Source organism: Cottoperca gobio, chromosome 22 (genome assembly GCF_900634415.1).
Source record: "Cottoperca gobio chromosome 22, fCotGob3.1, whole genome shotgun sequence".
Lineage (NCBI taxonomy): Eukaryota > Metazoa > Chordata > Actinopteri > Perciformes > Bovichtidae > Cottoperca > Cottoperca gobio.
Window position 1 is genome coordinate 1,440,624 of NC_041376.1, and position 22,654 is coordinate 1,463,277.

The 22,654-nt window shown below is 40.1% G+C and overlaps 2 protein-coding genes across 2 annotated transcripts; both read left to right on the forward strand.

Annotated features, from left to right (window-relative positions):
• Positions 1-6,998: 6,998 nt before the first annotated feature.
• On the forward strand, positions 6,999-8,608 carry LOC115027531 (probable G-protein coupled receptor 151). Its single transcript, XM_029460905.1, has one exon. The coding sequence runs from the start codon at positions 7,180-7,182 to the stop codon at positions 8,311-8,313; it is 1,134 nt and encodes a 377-aa protein (XP_029316765.1). The 5' UTR covers positions 6,999-7,179; the 3' UTR covers positions 8,314-8,608.
• A 6,163-nt stretch (positions 8,609-14,771) lies between these two features.
• On the forward strand, positions 14,772-22,590 carry mavs (mitochondrial antiviral signaling protein). Its single transcript, XM_029461301.1, has 5 exons — positions 14,772-14,872; positions 16,844-16,966; positions 17,293-17,473; positions 19,204-19,898; positions 20,630-22,590. Exons 2-5 carry the CDS (start codon positions 16,844-16,846, stop codon positions 21,356-21,358), a joined length of 1,728 nt encoding a protein of 575 aa, XP_029317161.1. The 5' UTR covers positions 14,772-14,872; the 3' UTR covers positions 21,359-22,590.
• The last annotated feature ends 64 nt before the right edge of the window (positions 22,591-22,654 follow it).

Here is a 22,654-nt window from a genome sequence, read left to right on the forward strand (position 1 = left end):
GTACAATATTTCCCACAATAGTGCATAGTATAATTAATTATGGTAGTAAAGTAAATTGCTTTGGTTTTTGATTTAAAAAAACAATAAATACTGTAAATATGACACATAATAAGCTTTCAGTGCCCATGATCAGTCAGCAGGACGTCTCAGCAGGGAGCAGCATAGTGGTAACATTGATCTGCTTTAAAATAAATACAAAAAGAATCATTAAAAAGCAGAAGATGGGAGTAACATACACTAAACATGTACTCTGTATCTGCTAATATCTGCTTTCCAGTTACATATGTTTTGGCTTTTTATGTATTTATGATTAAAGAAGAAGAAGGAAAAAGAAAAGCCTCCATCCGCTCCCCCTCCCACACACACTATTAAAAAAAAAAGCCTGACATTAATTATTTGCTATTTTGCAGGCGGGAGTCTGCCCTTTTGCCGAAGGGAGTCATTTATCTCTTTGCATGATGTCTGAAATAAACGAACAAAACAATGATGAAGATAATGATGTGTCCTGCAGCTTATTCACACACGCCGGGAACATTTAAAAGAGGATGAGACTCACTCCAAGCAGCTCTGCAAGTCAAGTGCTTTCCATCCACAGGTTGTCTTGGTAACTGTCAGTCTTTGCCACCTATAGGAGCAACTTGATGTTCGCAGCCATCACTCTCCATCTTGAGCGGCGTGGACCACGACTTGAAAGCAGTCAGTTTTCATGTAGAGCAGGGTCGCAACATCAACAGCAAATTGCTAATTCTCCACTTCTGAGCAATAACATTAATAACAATGTGGTTTATGTCTGCGGTCACCTGGGGAGACCCTTTTACCTTTGATCTCTCTGAATGACGTTAATGACAAAAAAAACCTGCATTTGTTTTCTTTGATATTGTTAAAGCTTTTCTGCATCAAGGGATTTGGGACAAAAAATGTATCAGGGCTTTGCTTTTCAGCGTACACATCCCTGTGGTCGAAAAAGTACTTCATCTTTGTTTCTACTCTGGAATATCTCCAAAGGGAACATTACTGAAGTTCATTTAGACTCTTACTCAGCTCTGGGTTTTGTTCACGTCCTCCCCCTCCTCTCTATCATTTTCTTTTTCTGTTATTTTGTGCTTCTGTTAAAGCCTCGGGGGGGATGTGAGGGATCCAGCTCTCACACAATACTGATTCAGTCTGGAGTGGTGGCTGCAGAAAGGAAAAAACAACCTCACGCACATTTGTATTTCAGTCTGGGTTTTTTCATGAAATATAAAAAAAGGTCCACAATTACAGTCTAAGTACCAGACACTACACGTAGGCGCAGGCACGATTGAAAAAGAAGACTTTCATCCTTTCAAGACCCCGCAGACAAAGTCTTTTGTTCCAAGATGAAACTGCCGCCATTTAAAGACTGACTTATTTCCTCAAATGACACACAGTAGAAAATTGCAGCACATTAATGCACCTTATAATGGAAAACAGAAAGCATGATTGACAGAATGATGCAACCTCATGAGGACAAGCCTTCTTTAAGCAATGCATTCCCCTTCAAATGGATTACTTTCTTTTTCATCCGCACCCATAATATATTAGAACAACGAAGAGTCTACAGCGATGCTCGCCACTCAGTGAGGCTGTATTTGCACAGCGCAGTTTTGAGGCAAATTGCTCTTACTAGCATGCTGACAATGCTAACATGCTGATTGATGAGCAGGTTTTCCATTTTCACCATCTCAATTTAGCATGTGAACATTTGATAATAAGCATCAAACAGTGGCGGATTCTGAAGGGCACCAGCATGCGGAAAGTATTGTAGAATTTATTTCATCACGTTTTCTCCACTGGAAGAAATGTTTTATCTACATTATGGACATAAAAGAAGGAACTTTTGCAGCGTTGCATTTTTTTGTCAGACATGGGGGCACCCCGAGACCATCAGTGGCACCAAACACAAAAAGCAGCCAATGGTAATGTCAATTTTGACCTGATGATGGCGCTAGATGAGAAGTCAAACATTCACCAAAGTTTTTGCAGTTTATCCTGATGGGAACATGAATGTTTGTACCAAATGTCATTGCAATCCATCCAATAGTTGTTGAGACATTAAACAAAGCACTAAACATAGCACTGAAGCTTTATTTAATTAAGCTAACAAATGACCTACGATCTTTTGTTGATTCCAGTAAAGTGGCTGTACTCATTCTTTTAAATGTAAGTACTGCATTTACACCAATGATCACAGCATTTTAATCAATAGACTTGAGAGAATTGAGTAGGTCTAGTATCACATTGGATTTTAATTATGGAGTTCCTCAGGGCAGCATACTGGGCCCCATTCTACTTACATTACATTACATCATTACATTGAGCTGACGCTTTTGTCCAAAGCAACTACTTACAATAAGTGCAAACAATCACGAGGATACAACTCTGGACAGCAAGAATCTTGCAAGTTCATCAGCTTCAAATAAACCAAACCCATTTAAGGGTAACATACAGACGAACGATAGAGTAAAAACTCAACCATTAGCTTCAAATAAGCCAACTCATTTTGTGCTACATGCAGAAATAAGATTGTTTTTAATTGATTTTTTAAATTATTATTATTGGCCAAGGTGCTGTCAAACCAGGTGAGTGTTCAGTCTGCGACAGAAGGTGTGAAGACTGTCTGCTGACCTGATATCAATGGGGAGGTCGTTCCACCATTTTGGAGCCAGGACAGCAAAGCGGGTTTTATTTGAGGGGTATCTGGGTCCCACTCACAGTGAGGGAGTGGCGAGCCGATTGGCTGATGCAGAAACAAGTGAGCGAGCTGGGGTGTATGGTTTGACCGTGGCCTGGATGAAGGAAGGGGCTGATCCATTCACAGCACGGTAGGCCAGCACCAGAGTCTTGAAGCAGATTCGGGAAGCTACTGGTAACCAGTGAAGGGAGCGGAGGAGCGGTGCATTGTGGGAGAACTTGGGTTAAAGACCAGTCGAGCTGCTGCATTCTAGATGAGCTGTAGAGGTCGGATGGCACATGTAGGCAGTCCAGTAAGGAGGGAGTTGCAGTATTCAAGGCGTGAGATAACAAGAGTCTGGACCAGAACCTGCTTCGCCTTCTGAGTCAGTAGGGGGCGTACCATGTCAGACCTGGGAAAAGACAGAATCAGTTGAGTGTCATCTGCGTAGCTGTGGTAGGAGAAGCCATGAGAGTGAATGACAGAGAAAAGAGGAGGGGACCCTGGACGGAGCCCTGATGAACCTCATTGGTGAGTTGACAAGAGCCTGAGACACAAAGTTCTGGGAGGTGTAGAGGAGGACCTGGTGGTTCACTGTATTGAACGCAGCAGAAAGGTCCAGAAGGATGACTACAGAGGAGAGGGAGGCTGCTCTAGCAGTGTGAAGTTCCTCAGGGCAGTCTCAGTTGAGTGGCCTGCCTTCAAACCAGGTTGTTGCGGATCAAGAAGGTTGTTCTGGTGAAGGTAAGACGAGAGTTAATTGAAGACCGTGCGCTCAAGTATTTTGGAAAGAAATGGAACAAGTCTGTAGTTGTTCACTGCTGAAGGGTTGAGCGAGGGTTTCTTTCAGAGAGGGTTCACGCTTACCTCTTTAAGAGTGTTTGGAAAGGTTGTTAAGGAGGTGTTGATGAGATGGGTGAGAAAAGGAAGAAGGTCAGGAGCAATAGACTGGAAGGTGAGAGGGGATAGAGTCCAGAGGGCAGGTGGTCGGGCGGACTTCATTTGGAGAGACGGGGGAGAAACAAGTTAGAGTGGGGGGGGGGACAAATAAAGAGCGTATGTCATCTATCTTTTTTACTTTATGCATGCTAAATCTGGGCAACACTGATACTCACCATAGTGTCACATGTCACTGTTTTACAGATGATACAGGACTGTATATGTTTGAATGCTCTTATTATCTGTTTTACTTGCATCAATATCTAACTTCATCCATCCATCGTCTACCGCTTATAAGGGATCGGGTCGCGGGGGCAGCAGCTCCAGTAAGGAACCCCAATCTTCCCTTCTCCGGGCCACATCCTCCAGCTCCGACTGGGGGATCCCGAGGCGTTCCCAGTGAGGAGATATAATCTCTCCACTGGACGTGCCTGGAACACCTCCCAAGGGAGGCGCCCAGGTGGCATCCTTACTAGATGCCTGAACCACCTCAACTGACTCCTTTCAAAGTCAACGTCTATCTAACTTGACCGATACAAATGGCTCCAGGGATGGTAACTGTTGATCCACCACTTTGCTTCAGTTTGAAATATCTCAACAACTATTGGACTGATTGTCATGAATCTTAATAACTTGGACTTTTTTCTCTAGCGCCACCATCAGGTCAAAGTTTCAATTTGTCCAATACTTTGTTTTATGACCAAATACCTGCAAAACTAATGACACCACCGTCTTCCTCAGCTGCACTTGTATATGCTTAACTTAGATAGTGAACATGGTCAACATTATGCCTGATTAACTTCAGCATGTTAACATTGTGAGCATGTAAAGGGCCCCCATCTCTCCAGAGACATCTTTTTGCTCATTTGTTTTATCTCCATGTAGTCATTTTGCATCTATTGGTGGTTTTTCTACATCTCTTTGTGGATGTTCTGTGTGTCTTTTTGGTCGTTTTGCTTCTTTTTGTGGTCTTTTTCTGTCTCTTTTGGTTGTTTTGCATCTTTTTATTTATATAATTTGTATTGGTTTCATTGTGTTGTAATCAAACATTTGACTTCTGCCTATTTGATGCTGCATCTCATGAAGTGCTTTACAAATTAGGTTGTTATTATTTATACTGTTATTACTTATTAATCTAGCAACATGTTGCACGTTGTGACATGCGGGGAACTGGAAAGTATAAATGCATTTCTACATGAAGAAATCCAGATTTGAATGTTACATGTGTGCTCCCACTGATGTGAAATCAGTGGGAGCGGAAACCTGCTCGTATACTTAACCTTGCACAGTCCGTAACATGTCATTTATCCCTGATTACTGCACGGCATGAGGAAAGAATCCTTGCTTGCGCTATTATATCACCGCACGAAACAGCACCAGGCTGATTTTTCCCCTCTGCAATCACACCATCATAACAATTCATTCACTACATCTAAAGCTCCAGAGTCACTTTAAATCCTCCCTATCAGACCGTTTCTTGCACTCCTTCATGGCACCCTCACATCTTCCTAACCCCATACTGTGATGGTGGCTCCTGTCTCCTAGCAACCAGCCCTCTTAGAGGAGGTGACAGCATTTGAGTGGGCACCCTCACCTCTCCACATACAACCCCCCACCCTCACCCTCACCCTAACACCCCCCCCCCCCCCCCCCCCCCCCCGGATGCTCTTCAAGTCAAGTAAACACACCTCACTCTGTGCTGCTGTCTGCTTCATGCACTTATGCATTAGGGTCACTGTATTACACTCGTAATGAGTCTGAATTGCAATTTCGTTCCACTTCATCCATAAATATTTTAATCACTGCGTACGTACCTCGAGTAAAACAGGTCACAATATGGTTCATTCACATTTATTTGTGACCCGATACTGACTGTGGTATGCAGGGTATCGGCCATGAAGTGTAATAAACATTAAATACAGATTTTCCACTATAAGTTACATTCTTTATGTCGTACGAGGCCACTAACTACATTAGTGTAGTACATACAGTATTAGATCTGTATCAGCAGATACCCCAAGTGGAGGCTTCACAATCGGTACATCCCTACTTTCTGTTTGATTATAAAGAACTTATGAATGTATAAGTTCATACGACCTGACCACGACCAGCGGTAGACGATGGATGGATGAATGTATAAAAAGGTTACTCACTGGTTTCCTATTCTGCAGTAAATGTAGAAATGTTGCGGTGCTTTCCAGATGTTTTCCAGAAGGTTAACAGTCTTCCTGATTAACTGGAGCTCCTTTTCCACCGCAGGAACTTCCCCCGGAACCAGGAACTCATTGCGTTTCGACTGCACAGACATTATTAGTACTTTCTAAAAGTTCTAGAGCTTTGGGGCGGGTCTTGCAGCACTAAACATTTCTGATTGGTCGAGTACTTGCGATTCGCAGGACGGCATCAACCACCGTTTAAAGAAAATCTGCATCTGAGAGCCGCTGGTGGTCTTTAAACCGGCTCAGCTGTCAGTCGTCAGGCTGAAAGCTGTTAATGTGACACTTTATTAAGTTTGAATATGTTTTCAGGTGAAGGAGTAACCACTTAGATTCCCAACATGTGGTCAGGTTATCCAAATAATGCCTATCTGGAAATTTTTCGTAGCCTATGTGAGGAACACTTTGGTCACAAGTGGAGAATGTAGCATAGCATTAGCTACCGTAAGCTAGTGGTAACCAGACCAAGTACTGAATTGTTTATGTGGTTATGTGCATTTGTGATGAGAAAACAGTTTTCTTCTGTCAAAAGTAACTTTAAATGTACTTTAAATCACCTTAACATGTGTATATGTGGACAGAATAAGTACTTTAAAGAGCCACAAATACTTGTTGTTCTCCTCATAGACCAACGTTTAGTCTTTAAATGGAAGTAATGATTGGACATCACTGAATTTGAGATCATTTTAAAAGACTGTTTCTAAAGTTAAAGACTTTATTTGTGAATATGTGTGGTAGTGTTTATATATGAATAGGACATTAAGACATTTAAAAGGGACGTTTGTCTCTATTAATTAGTTGCATTGCCTTTTAGACCGTTTTTGCAGCATGACATGGTTCATTTGAACATTCAATATGGCTGCACTACATGCCATTTGTTCGTCAGTGATTCCAGTAAAAATCCCAGTCTGTATCTACACGTTACATTTGACATTTCAGAGATAACTAACAGAGATAACTAACAGAGATAACTAACAGAGATAACTAACAGAGATAACTAACAGAGATAACTAACAGATCCCTCTGAGGTTTTGAATGTAAATCACATCCTGCTGCGCTCACATTTGTTCTGGCTGCAGCCTGGAGCTGCATACTGATAAAATGACGTGAGTGGTTGACGATGCTAAATGGCAGCACTTGAAATAGCCTACCTGCCAGACTGCTCACCCACTTTCTGATGCGATCACGACCCAGTCAGAAGCGTTTCAGCACCGCCGCGCCGTGGACAGCTCGCCCGCCTTACTTTTCCTCCTCCTTCACATCTGAAGGAGAAAAGTGGAACTCAAAAGAAAAACATTCAATTTAAGTTTACTGCGATTTTTACTTTAGGAGATGGATATTGATCGACCAGCAAATGTCTCCTTTTTTGATTTCGTTGGAGGAGTTCAACTTCTCCAGGGGGAGGACACCAGGACAGCCATGCCTGTCGTCCTCATCGGGATCTGCGTGTCCGGAGCAGTTGGGAATTTGCTCGTTTTGCTGATTTTCATCCGTGACTTTAGAAACGGACAGGGCTCTGAGGTGAAAGCGCTCCTCGCCTCTCTGGCCTCCACGGACTTGGTGATCCTGCTGCTGTGCGCCCCCGTGCGCGCCGTCACCTATTACAAGCAGACCTGGACACTGGGGAGTTTCGTCTGCAGCACCACGGACTGGTTCCAGCACTCGTGCGTGGTTGCAAAAACTTTAATCCTTGCACTGACCACCAGAGCCAAACACACTTTGGTCCCCCGCCCCGCCATGGGGCCCCTCCACCGCCCGACGTGGATCCACGGAGCCCTGGCGTTCATTTGCATCGTGTCGATGATGTTTCCGATCCCACAGATGCTTTTCGCCTCTTTGGTGCCGCATGGCCGCGACACCATTTGCGTCTCCAAAATGCCAGCGTGTGCATCTGACTTCATGAGTGTGTTTTACAAGATTTATCCCACTGTAACCTTTGTGGTGCCGGTCATCTTCACACTTGCCTACTACACGAAAGCGCTGCACACCGCGGTGAACCACGCGCCCAGCCCGCAGCATCAGAGCAAAGTTACCCTGGTTTTACTGTCTCTGAGCGGCGCTCTGGGGCTCATGCTGCTGCCAGAGTGGGGGACATTCACCTGGATCAGGCTTGGGTACAACAAACCTCCAGTTGGTTTGATCATCTTTGCGCAAGTCCTCGTTTACGCATGCAGCGCCCTCTCGCCAGTAATCTTAATGACCATGTACGACGACGTGCGTCAAGGACTGATCCACATCTGGTTCCTCGCGACCTGCAGAGGCCCAAAGCAGATCCGGAGCAACGCTTGTCCAAAAACAGAACGGAACGGAGCAGAAGTCGGAGCCAACGCCGTCGACAACGCGGTCTCAGAGGAGAGGGAGAAGACCTTCCCAGATGTGGAGCACTTTTGGACAGGGCGCAGGAATACGCACGTCGAGGAGGCGCAGGATCCGGTTCCATGGGAGAGAGAGGAGAAAATGTTGTAGTGGATCAAATGTGAAGTGTTTTTTTAACGTGTTATCTTGGTTTCTAGTGTGTTGAGCCGCAGTGCAGACCCTCGTTGAACGGCTGTTTGTTGTCGTGAGTTTCATTAGATGTAAAGTAATGTTTTGATGTTACACATGTTTCTACTTTGAATATCTGTTATTGCCTGCAGTTTCGCTGCACTGTCTAGTAAATCCCTTTATTAGAAGAGCTTTGTACAATGTAAATAAACAGGACAGCATCAAGGAGTTTGTTGTGATTGTGTAAGTATCATGGATATTAAAACATTCTCAAATATGGACTGCTCTGGTTTTTTTTGTTGTTTTGTCAAAGGCTATACAATCACTCAGCCTTCCTTAATCACGGATAAAAACACAATTGTACCATCAAATCTCTCCCTTTAATTCAAGAGGTTATGAGATGACATGCACAGATCATTTATCCAAATTAGAAATCACAACTAATCCAGCTGCATGTTTTAGGTCAATCATAGGATGTCATTGAAAGCAGCATTTTGGCAGTTTTATTAAGCAGTGAGTAAAAGCTGGTCAGTATTTCTCCCTCAGCAGGAGGAAGTATCGTGCAGAAGAAGAAGAAGAAGAAGAAGAAGAAGAAGAAGAAGAAGAAGAACTAAAAATACCACAGTGTAGAAATGTGTTAAAGTAAAGTAAAAGTTATGCATTTAAAGTGTGACCGAAGTAAAAGTATTAGAATCAACAAAGGAAGTACTCATTATGCACAATAATATACATTATGTTATTGCATTATAATTATTGATGCATGTTCATCACTTTAATGTTGCAGCTGGTAAAGGTGGAGCTTATGTTAGTTATTGTATATACTGCTGTGTACTTAATCTATAAGAAGAACTCAAGTTATCAAATGAATGCAGTACACATTACAATATTAGGTTTAATACAGGTTTATATTCTTTATATTAGGTTTAGTTTCCTTTCAAATGTCCTCATATCTGCTTATAACTATATGAACATGTTTATAAACTGCATTTAGGTGATAAATAGGATTGAAGTAAAGTCTTTAATTTGTCACGTTGTTTATATTCGACTATAAAGGCAGTAAAGTAAATAAAAGTACGAATAAAGTGAAATAAAATCATCACTAAAGCCTTTATTAGACAACATGAGCTTGTAGTTTGAGTTCATTTTGATTTGTTGTTTAATAAATTACATTTTAATGAAGCCTTGGTAGAGACTTAGTTTGTTTTGGTGTGATGAAAGAGGCTGATCAGCTCCACACAACCTGCGTTAACTGTCTAACCTTCAGCGTGAAAAGAAACCTGCTTTTACTCGTCAGTGTGTTTACCAGTAAAGCAGCGGCCGCCTGTGGCTCAGACGCCCCAGCAGATTTGACATTTTAGTCTGCCTGAGTGAAAAGAAAGGTTACAGGTCAAAAAGAGAGGAATAAAAAAACCAGCCTCCAAAGCTCTTCATCACGCTGGTGCACCGGCACATCATTTATTCATTGACAATAGACCGTGTCTTCAAATGTCTGCTCTTGGGTCACTTTTCATTTTATTTACTCACTTTATTTATAGAGTTCTCCATCATATTCTCCGTCTCCCACATTTCTCCTCCTGCATTAATTAAAGATGAAGACGCTGCTGACGACAGTGTGCTCATAACCTTTCAGGGAATAAATTATGATGTAATATAAAAACGCTGAGTTAGAAATTGTCAAATTAAAATGACTCACAACGTAAAGCTCTCAGAGCAGCAGCCTGTTACTTACAGTTTGAGAGGAGATGAATTTTATATTTTATATTTCTCCTGCAGGGACGCAGAGAAGTACAGAAGTAGTTGAATTATATGGTTTATTAAAAAAACGATGAAGAGTCTTTATTGTACTTTGACTTTACTTTTGAAACCTGCTTGAAACATTTATACACGAAAAGAAAATGTAATATATAAAAAAAAACAGCTTAATGTTGATGGGCCATCGCGCCTTGTGTTTTACGACACCCGAGGATTTACGTCACCTGACTTCCCGAAGGACATGTGTTGTTAAATAAATAAAGTAAAATTGTAATTTTATGGGCCATTTCATTAAATGGCCCATAAAAATAGCATTTATTTTTATTTATTTAATTATATAAAATAAACACATGAACACATGTCCTTCGGGAAGTCAGGTGACGTAAATCCTCGGGTGTCGTAAAACACAATGCAGTCTCGTTAACTCCCGCGAGACTCAGCGGGGCTCACCTCCCCGTCATCAGCTACAGACGGATCAGCTCACCGTTCACCAAACATCCGCTCCTGAACATCAGCTCTGATAACATCTCTTAGTTGTGCAGCAGAATCCCTCGATGTATAGACTGACTATATTCTCCTTTACGTTTCTTTTGTTTGCTGCCTTTAATGACCTTTAACCCTGATGGTGTTGGTGCATGTGTGAGCCATGCAGGATTCACATCACAGGCACTCATCTCTTCATGCAGACACAACCTTCATGCACTCAGCAGACAATCAGGCCCTCATAACCCAGAGCGGTCAGAGCCCAGCGTCCTCGCTCATCGTGTCCCTGATAGATATCACATGAAGAACAATCGAGAGATGTTTAATGCTCCCAGAGATACAGTAAGTGGTAATGTCCATCATCACAGCAGCAATGATAAAGCCTGTTGTGTAATGCAGCCACACTGCTCGTTCACTTTGCTGTTTAAACATAATGCCGCCATGAAAGAAATTGAACTGCCTTCAGGGGATGAAGTCCACGCGGCCCCATTGCTCCACGTGCTCTATAGAGCTTCCTTTAGCGTGCAGCTCATAAATTATCAACAATCTCGTTCATCAGTTCGTTCATCATTCATGCAGCCAGTGAGTCTCCTCACATGTGGGTGAAAGGTCAGCCGTCTCTGCTGAACACTGAACTCATCAACTTTACCCAACATCTGAACTCAAGTCAAATGAAACAAGCAAAGAAACAAAACATTTCATGATTCCAGCTTCTTAAATGTGAAGATTTGCTGCTTTTCCTTTTTATTATTTTAATGATTTTAATTCATTTTTGATCATTTCGTACTATTGGTTGGACAAAACATTGTAAAAGTGTCACTTTGGGTCATTTTTCTAAATTCTTATGAACCATCTGTAATTTATTAATAATTCTAAATGAGCTCCATTTTAAACCTTTTATATAAATGCATGAGTAATAATAATGGTATTATTATAGTATTATAGTAAAAGAGTCACAGGTGAAAGTTTTCTGCATTGACTACTTTTACTTTTAATACTTCGCACACATTGAGCCACTGAATCCTGAGTTGACATATTTGTGCGGAGCTGCATGAGAGTCTTTCTTGTTATGAACACATTTATAACCAGCGCTGTGGTTTTAAAGCTAAAGTCCTCTGAAAAGAGACGAGTCCTGATCTTTTATTGAGACGTACATGGTGTTTTTTCTCCCCACTCAACCGTGATGGATGGTTGATGTTGCCTTCAGGCTCTCGCTGTGGCTTTATTTATGTCCTCCGTCCTGCAAAGGAAGCAGTGCCCTGCAAGATTAGTTGAAAGGTTTGCAGCAGACTTGAGTCAAAACAGGACACGCTAATAGTTTTAGCATTTGTTCTGAGCTGCAGGGAGAGAGACCGGGACTTCATACAAAGATGGTTTCGTGGCAGGTTTGTTGTCTGATGTTCATGTTATCTGGATAACGAGTCACAGTCAGATGTTTTGAATCACTGACAGACAAAATAAATATGATAAAAATACTATAACCCAGATATTAAACTGTCCAATCTGATGTCTAGACTGCAGGCAGTGAGCAGTGCTTTCATCAAACATCTTAAAAGTAGTAATCATCATGATAAAAAAAAAGATTCAAACTAACACATCTTGAGTTTTCTTATCTATTAAGCCAATTAAACATAATATTTGCTTCAATATATTTAATTTCTGACACGCTTGGGGAATTAACATTCTTTATATTTACAGTTCAGTTGTTAAAAAATAAAGAAAATTATATTTTTTTGAAGTTATTTTTAGTGCACAATGAAAAAGGCACTGAAGTCATATTCAAGAGAATAAAGAGTGAAGATGTTCACAACAAATAAAAACATCTGAGCGAGCGACAACAATAACAAACAGAAAGGAAATTATAAGTGACAAATATATTCCTAAAGATTTAGGGATTTTTGAATTTTACAACATTTTACATATTTTTTGTCGAGAATTGTCTCGTTTAAATGTGCATAACTTAAAAAATAAAATAAAAACACATTTGTGGATGAATTATTTTGCCAGATAAAAAATTGGTTAATGTCCAAGTAAAAATATTAAAAGATAAGATATAAGAAAAAATATAAAATGATAAGGTAAGAAAAGCTATAACATTAGTTTCACTTTATTAAAATGTACCACCTGCAGAAACAAATGCAGGAGATGTCACAGACTAGTCCCGCCCACATGGTTTGATTGACAGGTGCAGTGCATAGCAACCACAGTAATCCAATTTATGTCGCCAATTTGTGACGTGCCACGGCTCTTTGGGAAATGTGTTTTTACTTTAACATGAATATTGCAATCAGATATGTATTTATAGAACATCTAATCATTAAAACCTTTATATTCATGCAGTGCACTCAAACATATTCAATCCCTGTTTAACTGACCTGCTGTATAATGACCGAGCATCCTGCCTGATGTCATTATCCATCCCATAATCCTCCAGTAATTCAGATTACTGAGATCCTGTTCATGTTAACTAACTTCTGGCATTACCACGATAAGAAACCTTAAGAATAGGAAGGCAATTAAAACTAGTTTTTTTATGGACCGATGATTCATTATTTAGATTTTTAATTAGTTTTTCTTTTTTTAAACTCTGTATATGTCTCCCTGGTGTGGACAGTTGTGTGTAATTTACCCGCGCTTTCTTAAATAAAGACAGAACAACAACGTAGTTCTTGCATGAAGAGAGATTATTGTCTCTCCTGGTGAAACAGATAATTGGAGGCATGTTCATTTTATTCAGGACGTTAAATATGAATGTCTTTGTGTATCTCTGCACAAATGCTCAGTGAGGAAGTGGCGCCATCTTCTGTTGACAAATCATTTTACTCAACGTGTTCCTGCTCTGCAGCTGTAAACGTGTGTTTTTGCTATTCAGCAGTTATTGGGATGAAATGCAGATTATATCAGACCTGTGTGTTGCATCACGTGACCTGTTACACACTCCATTACACACTTTTCCCTTCATGGGATCAATAAAATGCTTCTTATCTTGTTTCCATTGGAGAGTCTTCAGCAATATGACCGATATATGAGATATAAAAACAATAATAAAACCCACATAGAGGGTCAATAATAAAAATAAAAACTCACAGTTTACACGGTTACAGATTAATGATGTATAAATGAAAATAAATAAACTAACCAATGTTGCCACTGCAGTCGCTCATCGTTGTTTCACACAGATAAGTCATGATTAAATGTTTAAATCTGTGCTGCATACTAAAATACATATCTGCATAAACATTATAACGTTATAGCACAAATATAATAATATCAGTAGTGCTGGAATGTAACTAAGTACTTTCACTCAAGTACCGTACTAAAGTACACATTTGAGTTACTTCACTGTCATGCTACTTTATACTTCATTTCTGCAGGTACTAGTTCATTTGCAGATAATAATTTGATCAGAAAATCATATGATCAGTCCATAAAAAATATTATAACATTGAATTATTATTATTATTATTATTATTATTATTATTATTATTATTAATAATAATAATAAATATAAATGTGTAAGAAGCATTTTGCTGCTTGGATGCGGTGAAATATTTGTTACTGCTTTATGTACTGTTAGGTATTTAAATCTATATATTTTAGATTTGTATGTAAAATCTTAATTTGTAATGTAATTAGAAACTGTAGCTTGGTAATAAACCTAGTGTAGTAGAAAGCACCATATTTCTCTCTGGTTTGAAGTGTCCACTCATTTTATATTTATATTTAACCTTGCTTCAGACCACATATGTAAGTATCTGGTGCTCCTTTTAATGTAGCTTCTATAGTGTATTGTGTTTTTATATAATGTTTCCAATTTCTGAATTTTGTATGCAATAAATTATGTTCTGTTCTGTGTTTACATTCCACCACTGTCTGCTTTGTCATGGTCATACTTTGGTTATCAGGCTGTATATTTTCTTTTCCGTACATAATATGGATACTGTTTTTCCCCTCCCCTCTGTGTGTGTGTGTGTGTGTCCATGTGCACGGATTAGGATCATGGATTAAAGACAGATGTAAACCAGAAGTCCAGATCCAATCTAATTCTACTGCCATCCCATCACAGCATTGTAGACAGTCACGGTCAAGATTAAGCACGCTCCGCCTTTCTTTACTGCCTGACCTCAATCCTATTGGTCCACTCTTTGATTGACGGCGCTGTCGCCCAATAGGGATCGAGAACGCGGAGCTCCAAGGGGAACCTCTGCGCAGATGTGTGTGAAGGAGACAGCGCAGGTTTTAATGTGAGAGTAGGAACAGCGTCTGAGAGGGAGTCACGAGCTGCTCAGCCACCAAAACACGAAAGGTGAGTACTATATTAAGAATAATTACCATACCTTAACCTTTATTAAGTGTGTCAGGTGATATAATTGGTGTTTCATTGAGTGTTTTTGTCAACAAAGCCAACTCCGGAAACAGCGGTGGACGTTAGCTCGGTTGTGTCGTATTAAACAGTTGCTAACTTTTAAATGCTAACGTTAATTCATGTTTGCTAGTTTATTTTCCACGACAAGTTATTTACACGCGGGTATCAGTCTCTAATCTTCTTTGTTGTTTGTGTGCAGGCTAGTTTAATTCTATCTAATCTTCTTAGCCAGTTGTTCATAAACAGGCTTGAAAAGTATATTTCACGACATGTTTTAACGGTTTACAGCAACATATCAGCCCACATGGTCTCTGTATGTTGTGTGCAGCTTTCTTTAATTCCTCCAAATATTCGTAGTCAGATGTTTAACACAAATATAGACTTGAAAAGTAGGTTTCAGGCATGCCTTTCTTTATTCTTCCCAACCTGCTTCGTCACTTGTTTTACTGCAGAACTTGCTTGATGGGTTATTTCCTTATTCCACTAAATATATCTGCTTTCAGTTCTTGGCAGGTCTTTACTTGAGTTAGAAGTTGTGAGATTTTATATGATTTGTTCTGCATGTGATTTGACCCACAGTCTTGGACAGTCAGTTTGTTTAGAGGTCACTGCTTCAGCTCAGATCTGCATGTCAAGGTGCTTTTTTCACCTCACACACCACCATCCTTGTCTTGTTAATCTGCAATCTCTCATCAGTTTACACTTAGATGCATGCCAAACAATAATAAACAAACTCCCCACATTCCTCTTACGGCCTGAACACAACAGTATATGCACCTGTATCTCTTCTATCAGCTAGGTGTGCGTAGTTGCACAGCTGTAATGTCACCCAGTTGGTGACTATATAGTCTAATTGTAATCTCTGTTCGTTGAACTTCACTGCAGACTGCTTCACACTCTGTTGTTCCATTCTTACAAGAATAAAGAGCTCACTTCTTTAACCAAGAATCTTTATTTCAGTATAATAGAGTCACTTCTCACCACCCTTTGGTTTAGTTTGCATCGGCAGAATTCCACTACACTCTCTCTCTGTGTGTGTGTGTGTGTGTGTGTGTGTGTGTGTGTGTGTGTGTGTGTGTGTGTGTGTGTGTCAGGTAAATCATGGCCTCTTGAGGGCTAATGATACAGGGAGGAAGACTTTGCTCTTTGGCTCCTTCCTCTGACATTTATTCCAGACTGCTTCCCCACGTTTACACTAAACTTTAACGTACTGCTCTATTTGATGTGACCGGTAATGACAGATTATCTTGTTAAATAGTTCCCCCTGACTTGAACCTGACAACAGATTACTTCAGCGGACTGTTTAGGTACAAACAAAGTGAAGGTTTTAAGGTGTATTCAATACAAAAGAAAGTGTTCCCGAGCTTCATATCTGACCCTGAAAAGCCACCGGACCGTGTGACGTTTGAGACGTTCATGCTGCACATCTGAAGTTCAGATATTAAACTGGAGTCTGGAAGTGATTAATCAGTGACTAGTCCGGGCCTCTTCTCCTTCTTCATACTTCAGACAACCTTGAAATGAAGGAGTGTAGACCTCCCCTTGAAAAATGAACTAAAGTGTTGCAGACAGTCGCATCAAACATTTTTTATAATAACGTTTCTCGTAACTGAAAGGGAACTTTACCTTTTCCCCTCAATGCTGCAGGACGGCTGATCTTCACTTTCACTTTCGCTTTCATAGAGTAAAAAGAAAAGCCCCTTCAGTGTGTCTGTGATCATTGCAGACAACAAAGGTTTCATAATGTGTTTTTTGGGTACTTTTACATTCCACATGTAGTCACATAATGTGGCTACGGTGCCTTGCCAACTGTACAGACCTTGCATGAGTATCAGACGGAGACATGATTATAAAGGAAATGGAAGCCTTTACTGTAACTGTGTGTTTTCTCTCCACGCTCTCATTTCACAGATGTCATTTGCCAGTGAAAAGCTGTACAATGGGTACTTGCGGCGGAACATGCCGACCATTGTGAGCAGGGTGAAAGTGAGAGAAATAATGATCCACCTGCCCTGCTTGACTCCTCACGACAGGGTACGTTTCATTAGATTCGAGGGCTGGAGATAATATTTGACTCATATTGGATTATGTGACTCTAGTGTCCACATACGATACCTGGGTGTCGGTGCGTTTGCTCTTGCACATGAACTTTAATACTCATTATTACAGCCATTGCTTTTATTAATCATGACTTGATTGCAATTGTTTTACTAAGATAATATCAAATGTATCCCACAAGGCCATTCTGGAAGCTTTGATGCACATTGTACCTGCAGTAGTAGTGTCCGACCAATACTCCATTTCTTTAGAGTCAAGAAATTATATATCTGCTAACATTTGTGTTTGTTTTCTAATTTTAGGAAAACATAGAGGCGAAAAGAGAGATGTGTGGGAACTTTGACGGCATGGTGCTTCTTCTGGACTGTCTGAAGAGAAGAGAAAACTGGCCGGAGCAGTTCATCGAAGCACTTGAGACGTGTGAGCAGAAAATTCTAGCAGCTGGGATTAGAGCAGAATACGACACTCTGAAAGGCATCAACAGTAAGTCTTTAAGTCAAGACCTAGCTGTATTATCTGCAGAAATAAGCATTTATCCACGAGAGGCCGTAATATACAGTCATCTTACAACAGCTAGGGGCCGTTGTTGGGCACGATGCTCATTATAACGAGAGAAAAGTGAATTTATGCTCAATATAACTAGAGAAAAGTGAATTTATGCTCATTATAACTAGAGAAAAGTGAATTATGCTAAATATAACTAGAGAAAAGTGAATTTATGCTCATTATAACGAGAGAAAAAGTGAATTTAATGCTCAATATAACTAGAGAAAAGTGAATTTATGCTCATTATAACTAGAGAAAAGTGAATTTATGCTCATTATAACGAGAGAAAAGTGAATGTATGCTCATTATAACTAGAGAAAAGTGAATTTATGCTCATTATAACTAGAGAAAAGTGAATTTATGCTCAATTATAACGAAAGAAAAGTGAATTTATGCTCATTATAACGAAAGAAAAAGTGGAATGTATGCTCATTATAACGAGAGAAAAGTGAATTTATGCTCATTATAACGAGAGAAAAGTGAATTTATGCTCATATATGAGAGAAAAGTGAATTTATGCTCATTATAACTAGAGAAAAGTGAATTTATGCTCTTATACGAGAGAAAGTGAATATGCTATTATAACTAGAGAAAAGTGAATTTATGCTCATTATAACGAGAGAAAAGTGAATTTATGCTCATTATAACTAGAGAAAAGTGAATTTATGCTCATTATAACGAGAGAAAAGTGAATTTATGCTCATTATAACTAGAGAAAAGTGAATTTATGCTCATTATAACGAGAGAAAAGTGAATGTATGCTCATTATAACGAGAGAAAAGTGAATGTATGCTCATTATAACTAGAGAAAAGTGAATTTATGCTCATTATAACTAGAGAAAAGTGAATTTATGCTCATTATAACGAGAGAAAAGTGAATGTATGCTCATTATAACTAGAGAAAAGGGAATGTATGCTCATTATAACTAGAGAAAAGGGAATGTATGCTCATTATAACTAGAGAAAAGTGAATGTATGCTCATTATAACTAGAGAAAAGGGAATGTATGCTCATTATAACTAGAGAAAAGGGAATGTATGCTCATTATAACTAGAGAAAAGTGAATGTATGCTCATTATAACTAGAGAAAAGTGAATGTATGCTCATTATAACTAGAGAAAAGTGAATTTATGCTCAATTATAACTAGAGAAATGTGGGAATAATAGGCAGGCTACAAATAAAAACATGCAGCTAGCTAAAGTTAAATGTTAACTCAACATAGATTATTGGCACAAACGATTATTTTCATTATCTCAATTAATATTATTCACAAAGTCCAAGGGGATGTCTTTAAATGTCTTGTTTTGTCAAAGCCCAAAGATATTCAGCAGGAAGTCTCCTCCAAAGCAGGAAGTCTCCATATTTCAGAGGCTGAAAAAGCATTTCCTGACATTGGAGCACAGTATGTTGCACTCAGCAAAGTACAATTATTTGCATAAATGTTAATATTTTATTTTATTTTTGGCCTCTGCATGGACAGATCACTGCTTTATAAGCTCATTGATACAGTTGAAGCTAAACTTTCCGTACGACTGACGATACAAGACAAACATCAACAAACATTCTTTTGTTTTGTGTGACTTTAGAGTGTCGGCACGTCCCTCGGGAGCTTTAGTCACATGCATTCAAAATGGATTTAATGACAATATTGTTTGCTTTGTCCTAGATTCAAACCCCAGCTCCCTTCCCACGACTGTCATCAGGGCACATGTTCATCCAGCACCATCTGCCAGTCATCTGTCCAACGCAGGGAGGGGTGCAAACAGTCAGGCGGCTGCTGAAGAAGCACCAGTTCCTCCAGAGCCAGCTGCCCAGGCCTCGCCCCCTTTGGAAACCCCCTCGCAGCCGCCCCAAGTTCCTGATCCTGTTTCACCACCCGAGCCTCCACAGTCAACTGAGAGTGAAGTGGAACCCCCTCCATCGACACCTCCTCCTTCCCCTGAAACTCAGGCGACTACAACCCCACCGCCTCAGAGGGAGATTACCTCTCACCAGGAGCCGGTGGAAAACTCTGAATCAGACGTCCAGGAGGTCTTTGGTGATGATGGTGTGATCCCTGATCAGGTGAGCGCAGGAAACAGCGAGGTATCGATCGCCTCTGTGGCCACTCCTCAGCCATCTCGCCCCGTTGAGCAGTTTGAAACAGAAACTCCATCCCGACCAGATCCTCTCCAAACAACAACAACCGCCACGTGCAGTCCACCACGTCCCACTCCGATAGACTCAGATGTGACCAATGGATCCTCCTTCTTCACGTTGACCCCAGAGAAGCCTCCAGTGCAGGACACCACCCCCCCACCTGTGGACCTTAAACCTGCTGCTGTCCTGCAGCCTGAAGAGACGTCTGAACCTGCGACACGGGTAAATACCAAAATATGCTCATTGTTACTTAAAGCCTTTAAACACCTGTCATGAATACTTTCACTGAGGATGCAAATATTACGCAGCAGAAAAATTATGTAATCTGTAATCTGACATTTTACACCACAAATAAAATAAATAATAATAAAGGCATCGACCAATCATGTTGTGTGGAACGGAGGTCACGTCAACACATACGTGTAGCTGAGGGTTATGAGTTACTTCTATAATAACAGGGATTATAAAATGACAACGCAAAGGCTCCGTAGTCCAAAACCAATTTACCAAACTTTATTAATCCTTTCAACCTTGACAAAGGCAGCGCATACCAGATCCACTCCTTTCGTTCTTACCTTTCACAATAAAAGCCCTAGACGTATTCACTGCCCATCTGTTCATCGTTGCTGCCGTAATGAATAGTTTTGATGTGCAGGAAGGTATTCCACATTTTCATGTTGTTTTTTCGACACGCCTATCATCTCAAGTGACATCATATTGTTTGTATTGAGAAAATCAAGTATGGAACAACAGCAGTACACCACTAAACAACGAAACTGTTCAATTAACAAATGTGTAAAATAGATTTCCTTAAATCCTACCTCTGTGAAGCTTTAAAATATTCTGTCTTTCTTATCAGAGATGGATCTGTTCATCTGAACTTTAAGGTAATCGTCTACACCAGCTTTGTTTAAAAACAAAACAACTAAATGTGTCATCATTTTCTCCTGCAGGTTATTGAAAGCAGCCCGCAGACAGAAACTGCAGCTGTAACCTCCCCCCTGCCTGGTGCCGCTGAGATGGACGCCTCTGTCTGTGATGACAGCTCTGTGTGTCTGAGCAAGCCTGGCCAACTCCTCAGCATCCAACCACCCAATGATAGCAGCCCAACTGTCTCTGCACCCAGCCTGCCGGTGCTGCCCTACTCTGGTAATACTGACCGTCTGGAAATCAGCGATGCTGCACCGGACACCGTGACCTCTGCCTACCTTCCTGCATGCTCTGCTTACAGCTCCACCACCGTGAGTACGTCGTCTGCGCTGCCATGCCAGGAGAACGGCATTGCTGTAATCCACGGTGAACCGGAGGAAAACTTCTACAATTCTCCCACTCAGAGTTTGGAAACGCAGGAGGTGCTGGAGAACGTCGTGCATGTATCTGAGGAGCCGTCTATCCTTAACCTAGACGGCCAAAGCGCAACACCACAAATCATGAATGGTGAAGCAGCCAAAGAGATCGTCTCTGCACCGCCACTGTCCACCAACACTGTTGATACTGTATTGAGTGTAAACACCCCCTCCAGTGAGAACTACCCCCCCTCTGAGCCCGCACCCGCTGATATCTCACCAGAGCCGAAGACACTGCCGGATTCAGAGAAGAAACCAACTAACATGAAGTACATTCTGACCGCTGCTGGAGTGTGCGCCTGTGCGCTGCTGATGGCGTGGAGGTTTAAGAATTAAGTCGATTGAATACCTTTTTAAAGGATGAGAAGATTAGGCTTTAAGGCTTTTTAAAAGAGGATCTTAAGGTTGTGGTGCCTTTATTGTGGTCACTGACCTGGAAAGGCGAGAGGCAGCTGTTTAATAATTACCTTAAGTAATAATGGCTAACTTCCTAGACCTTTGATCATGTCATTAATTACAAGTATGTTGTTAAGTTCAGCTGTATTTTATTATCTTACTGTTCAATGAACTTTGTCCTTGTGAGCAAAAACCAAATCTAACGTTTTTATTCTACTTGGGGAACTTCATGGAACTGGGTTCTCAGGTTATTTATGCAAATATGTGGTTTGTAAAGATTTATGCTGTGTATTCATCATATAAATGTTTGTATGTTCACTTGTCTGATATGCACTTTCAAGATATGACTGTTGGCTCTCATCCAGTGAAGGTTAGTGTACCTAGGACCTACATTTTATTGGATATGGACTGCGGAAGAAAGAGTGCCAGCATCACACTCTGTAAATGATGACTAGTGCACTGTCTGTATTTATTTGTACATACATATATATATATATACACAATATATAGCAATCTAATTATGTATTTCAAGAAAAACTGGTGTGTCAAAAACATTCCAAAGTAATGTTTGCTTAATTAAAGTACATACTTTGCAGCTGATCTGGTTCTTAGAGCAGATCAGCTGCTCCCAAACTTTTTAAAACCATGGCATGGTACTTTATTTATCCCAAGAAGGGGCAACACATCAACATACATGGAAAGTGTTAACCTGGAGCCGTCATGTCGTTAGCTGCATATTTATCTGGGTTTTTAAATGTTCATTTTTGTGATTATTGCATATTTCTTCCATTTTGATGTTTGAAAAATAATTGGCAAATAAAAATGTAGATAGTGTAAACATCGCCTAGTTTCTTATACATTTAGATAATAACTGTATTGTCATCATTATTAATATTATGTAGAAATATAGAACTTGCAATGTATTGTACATTAAATAAATAAATGTCCATAAAAAATAAAAAAATTGAAAAAGTAAGACCTAATAGGATTATACATTTACTATTTGTTGTATTTTCTATTCCTTCTTTTAATTTTGAGAAATAATCATCCAGCTTCTTCCATGAGTAAAAATAATAAATTAGCTGGTGGGATATACTGTATAACTACAGTATGTTATTTAGGATTCTGTAAATTTTATTGGGATAATAAAATGGTGCTTCTTTTGAAGTTCATGCCGTACATTGTGTTTTTTAATGTAAAAAACTGAAGAAAAATGTGACATCAGCCTCCTTTCAT

Bases quoted from the DNA above. Each gene is read 5' to 3' on its own strand.
- LOC115027531 (XM_029460905.1), top strand. From the start codon at position 7,180: ATGGATATTGATCGACCAGCAAATGTCTCCTTTTTTGATTTCGTTGGA.
- mavs (XM_029461301.1), top strand. From the start codon at position 16,844: ATGTCATTTGCCAGTGAAAAGCTGTACAATGGGTACTTGCGGCGGAAC. The intron at 17,474-19,203 runs GTAAGTCTTTAA...GCTTTGTCCTAG, and splicing joins CACTCTGAAAGGCATCAACA to ATTCAAACCCCAGCTCCCTT. The intron at 19,899-20,629 runs GTAAATACCAAA...TTTCTCCTGCAG, and splicing joins CGTCTGAACCTGCGACACGG to GTTATTGAAAGCAGCCCGCA.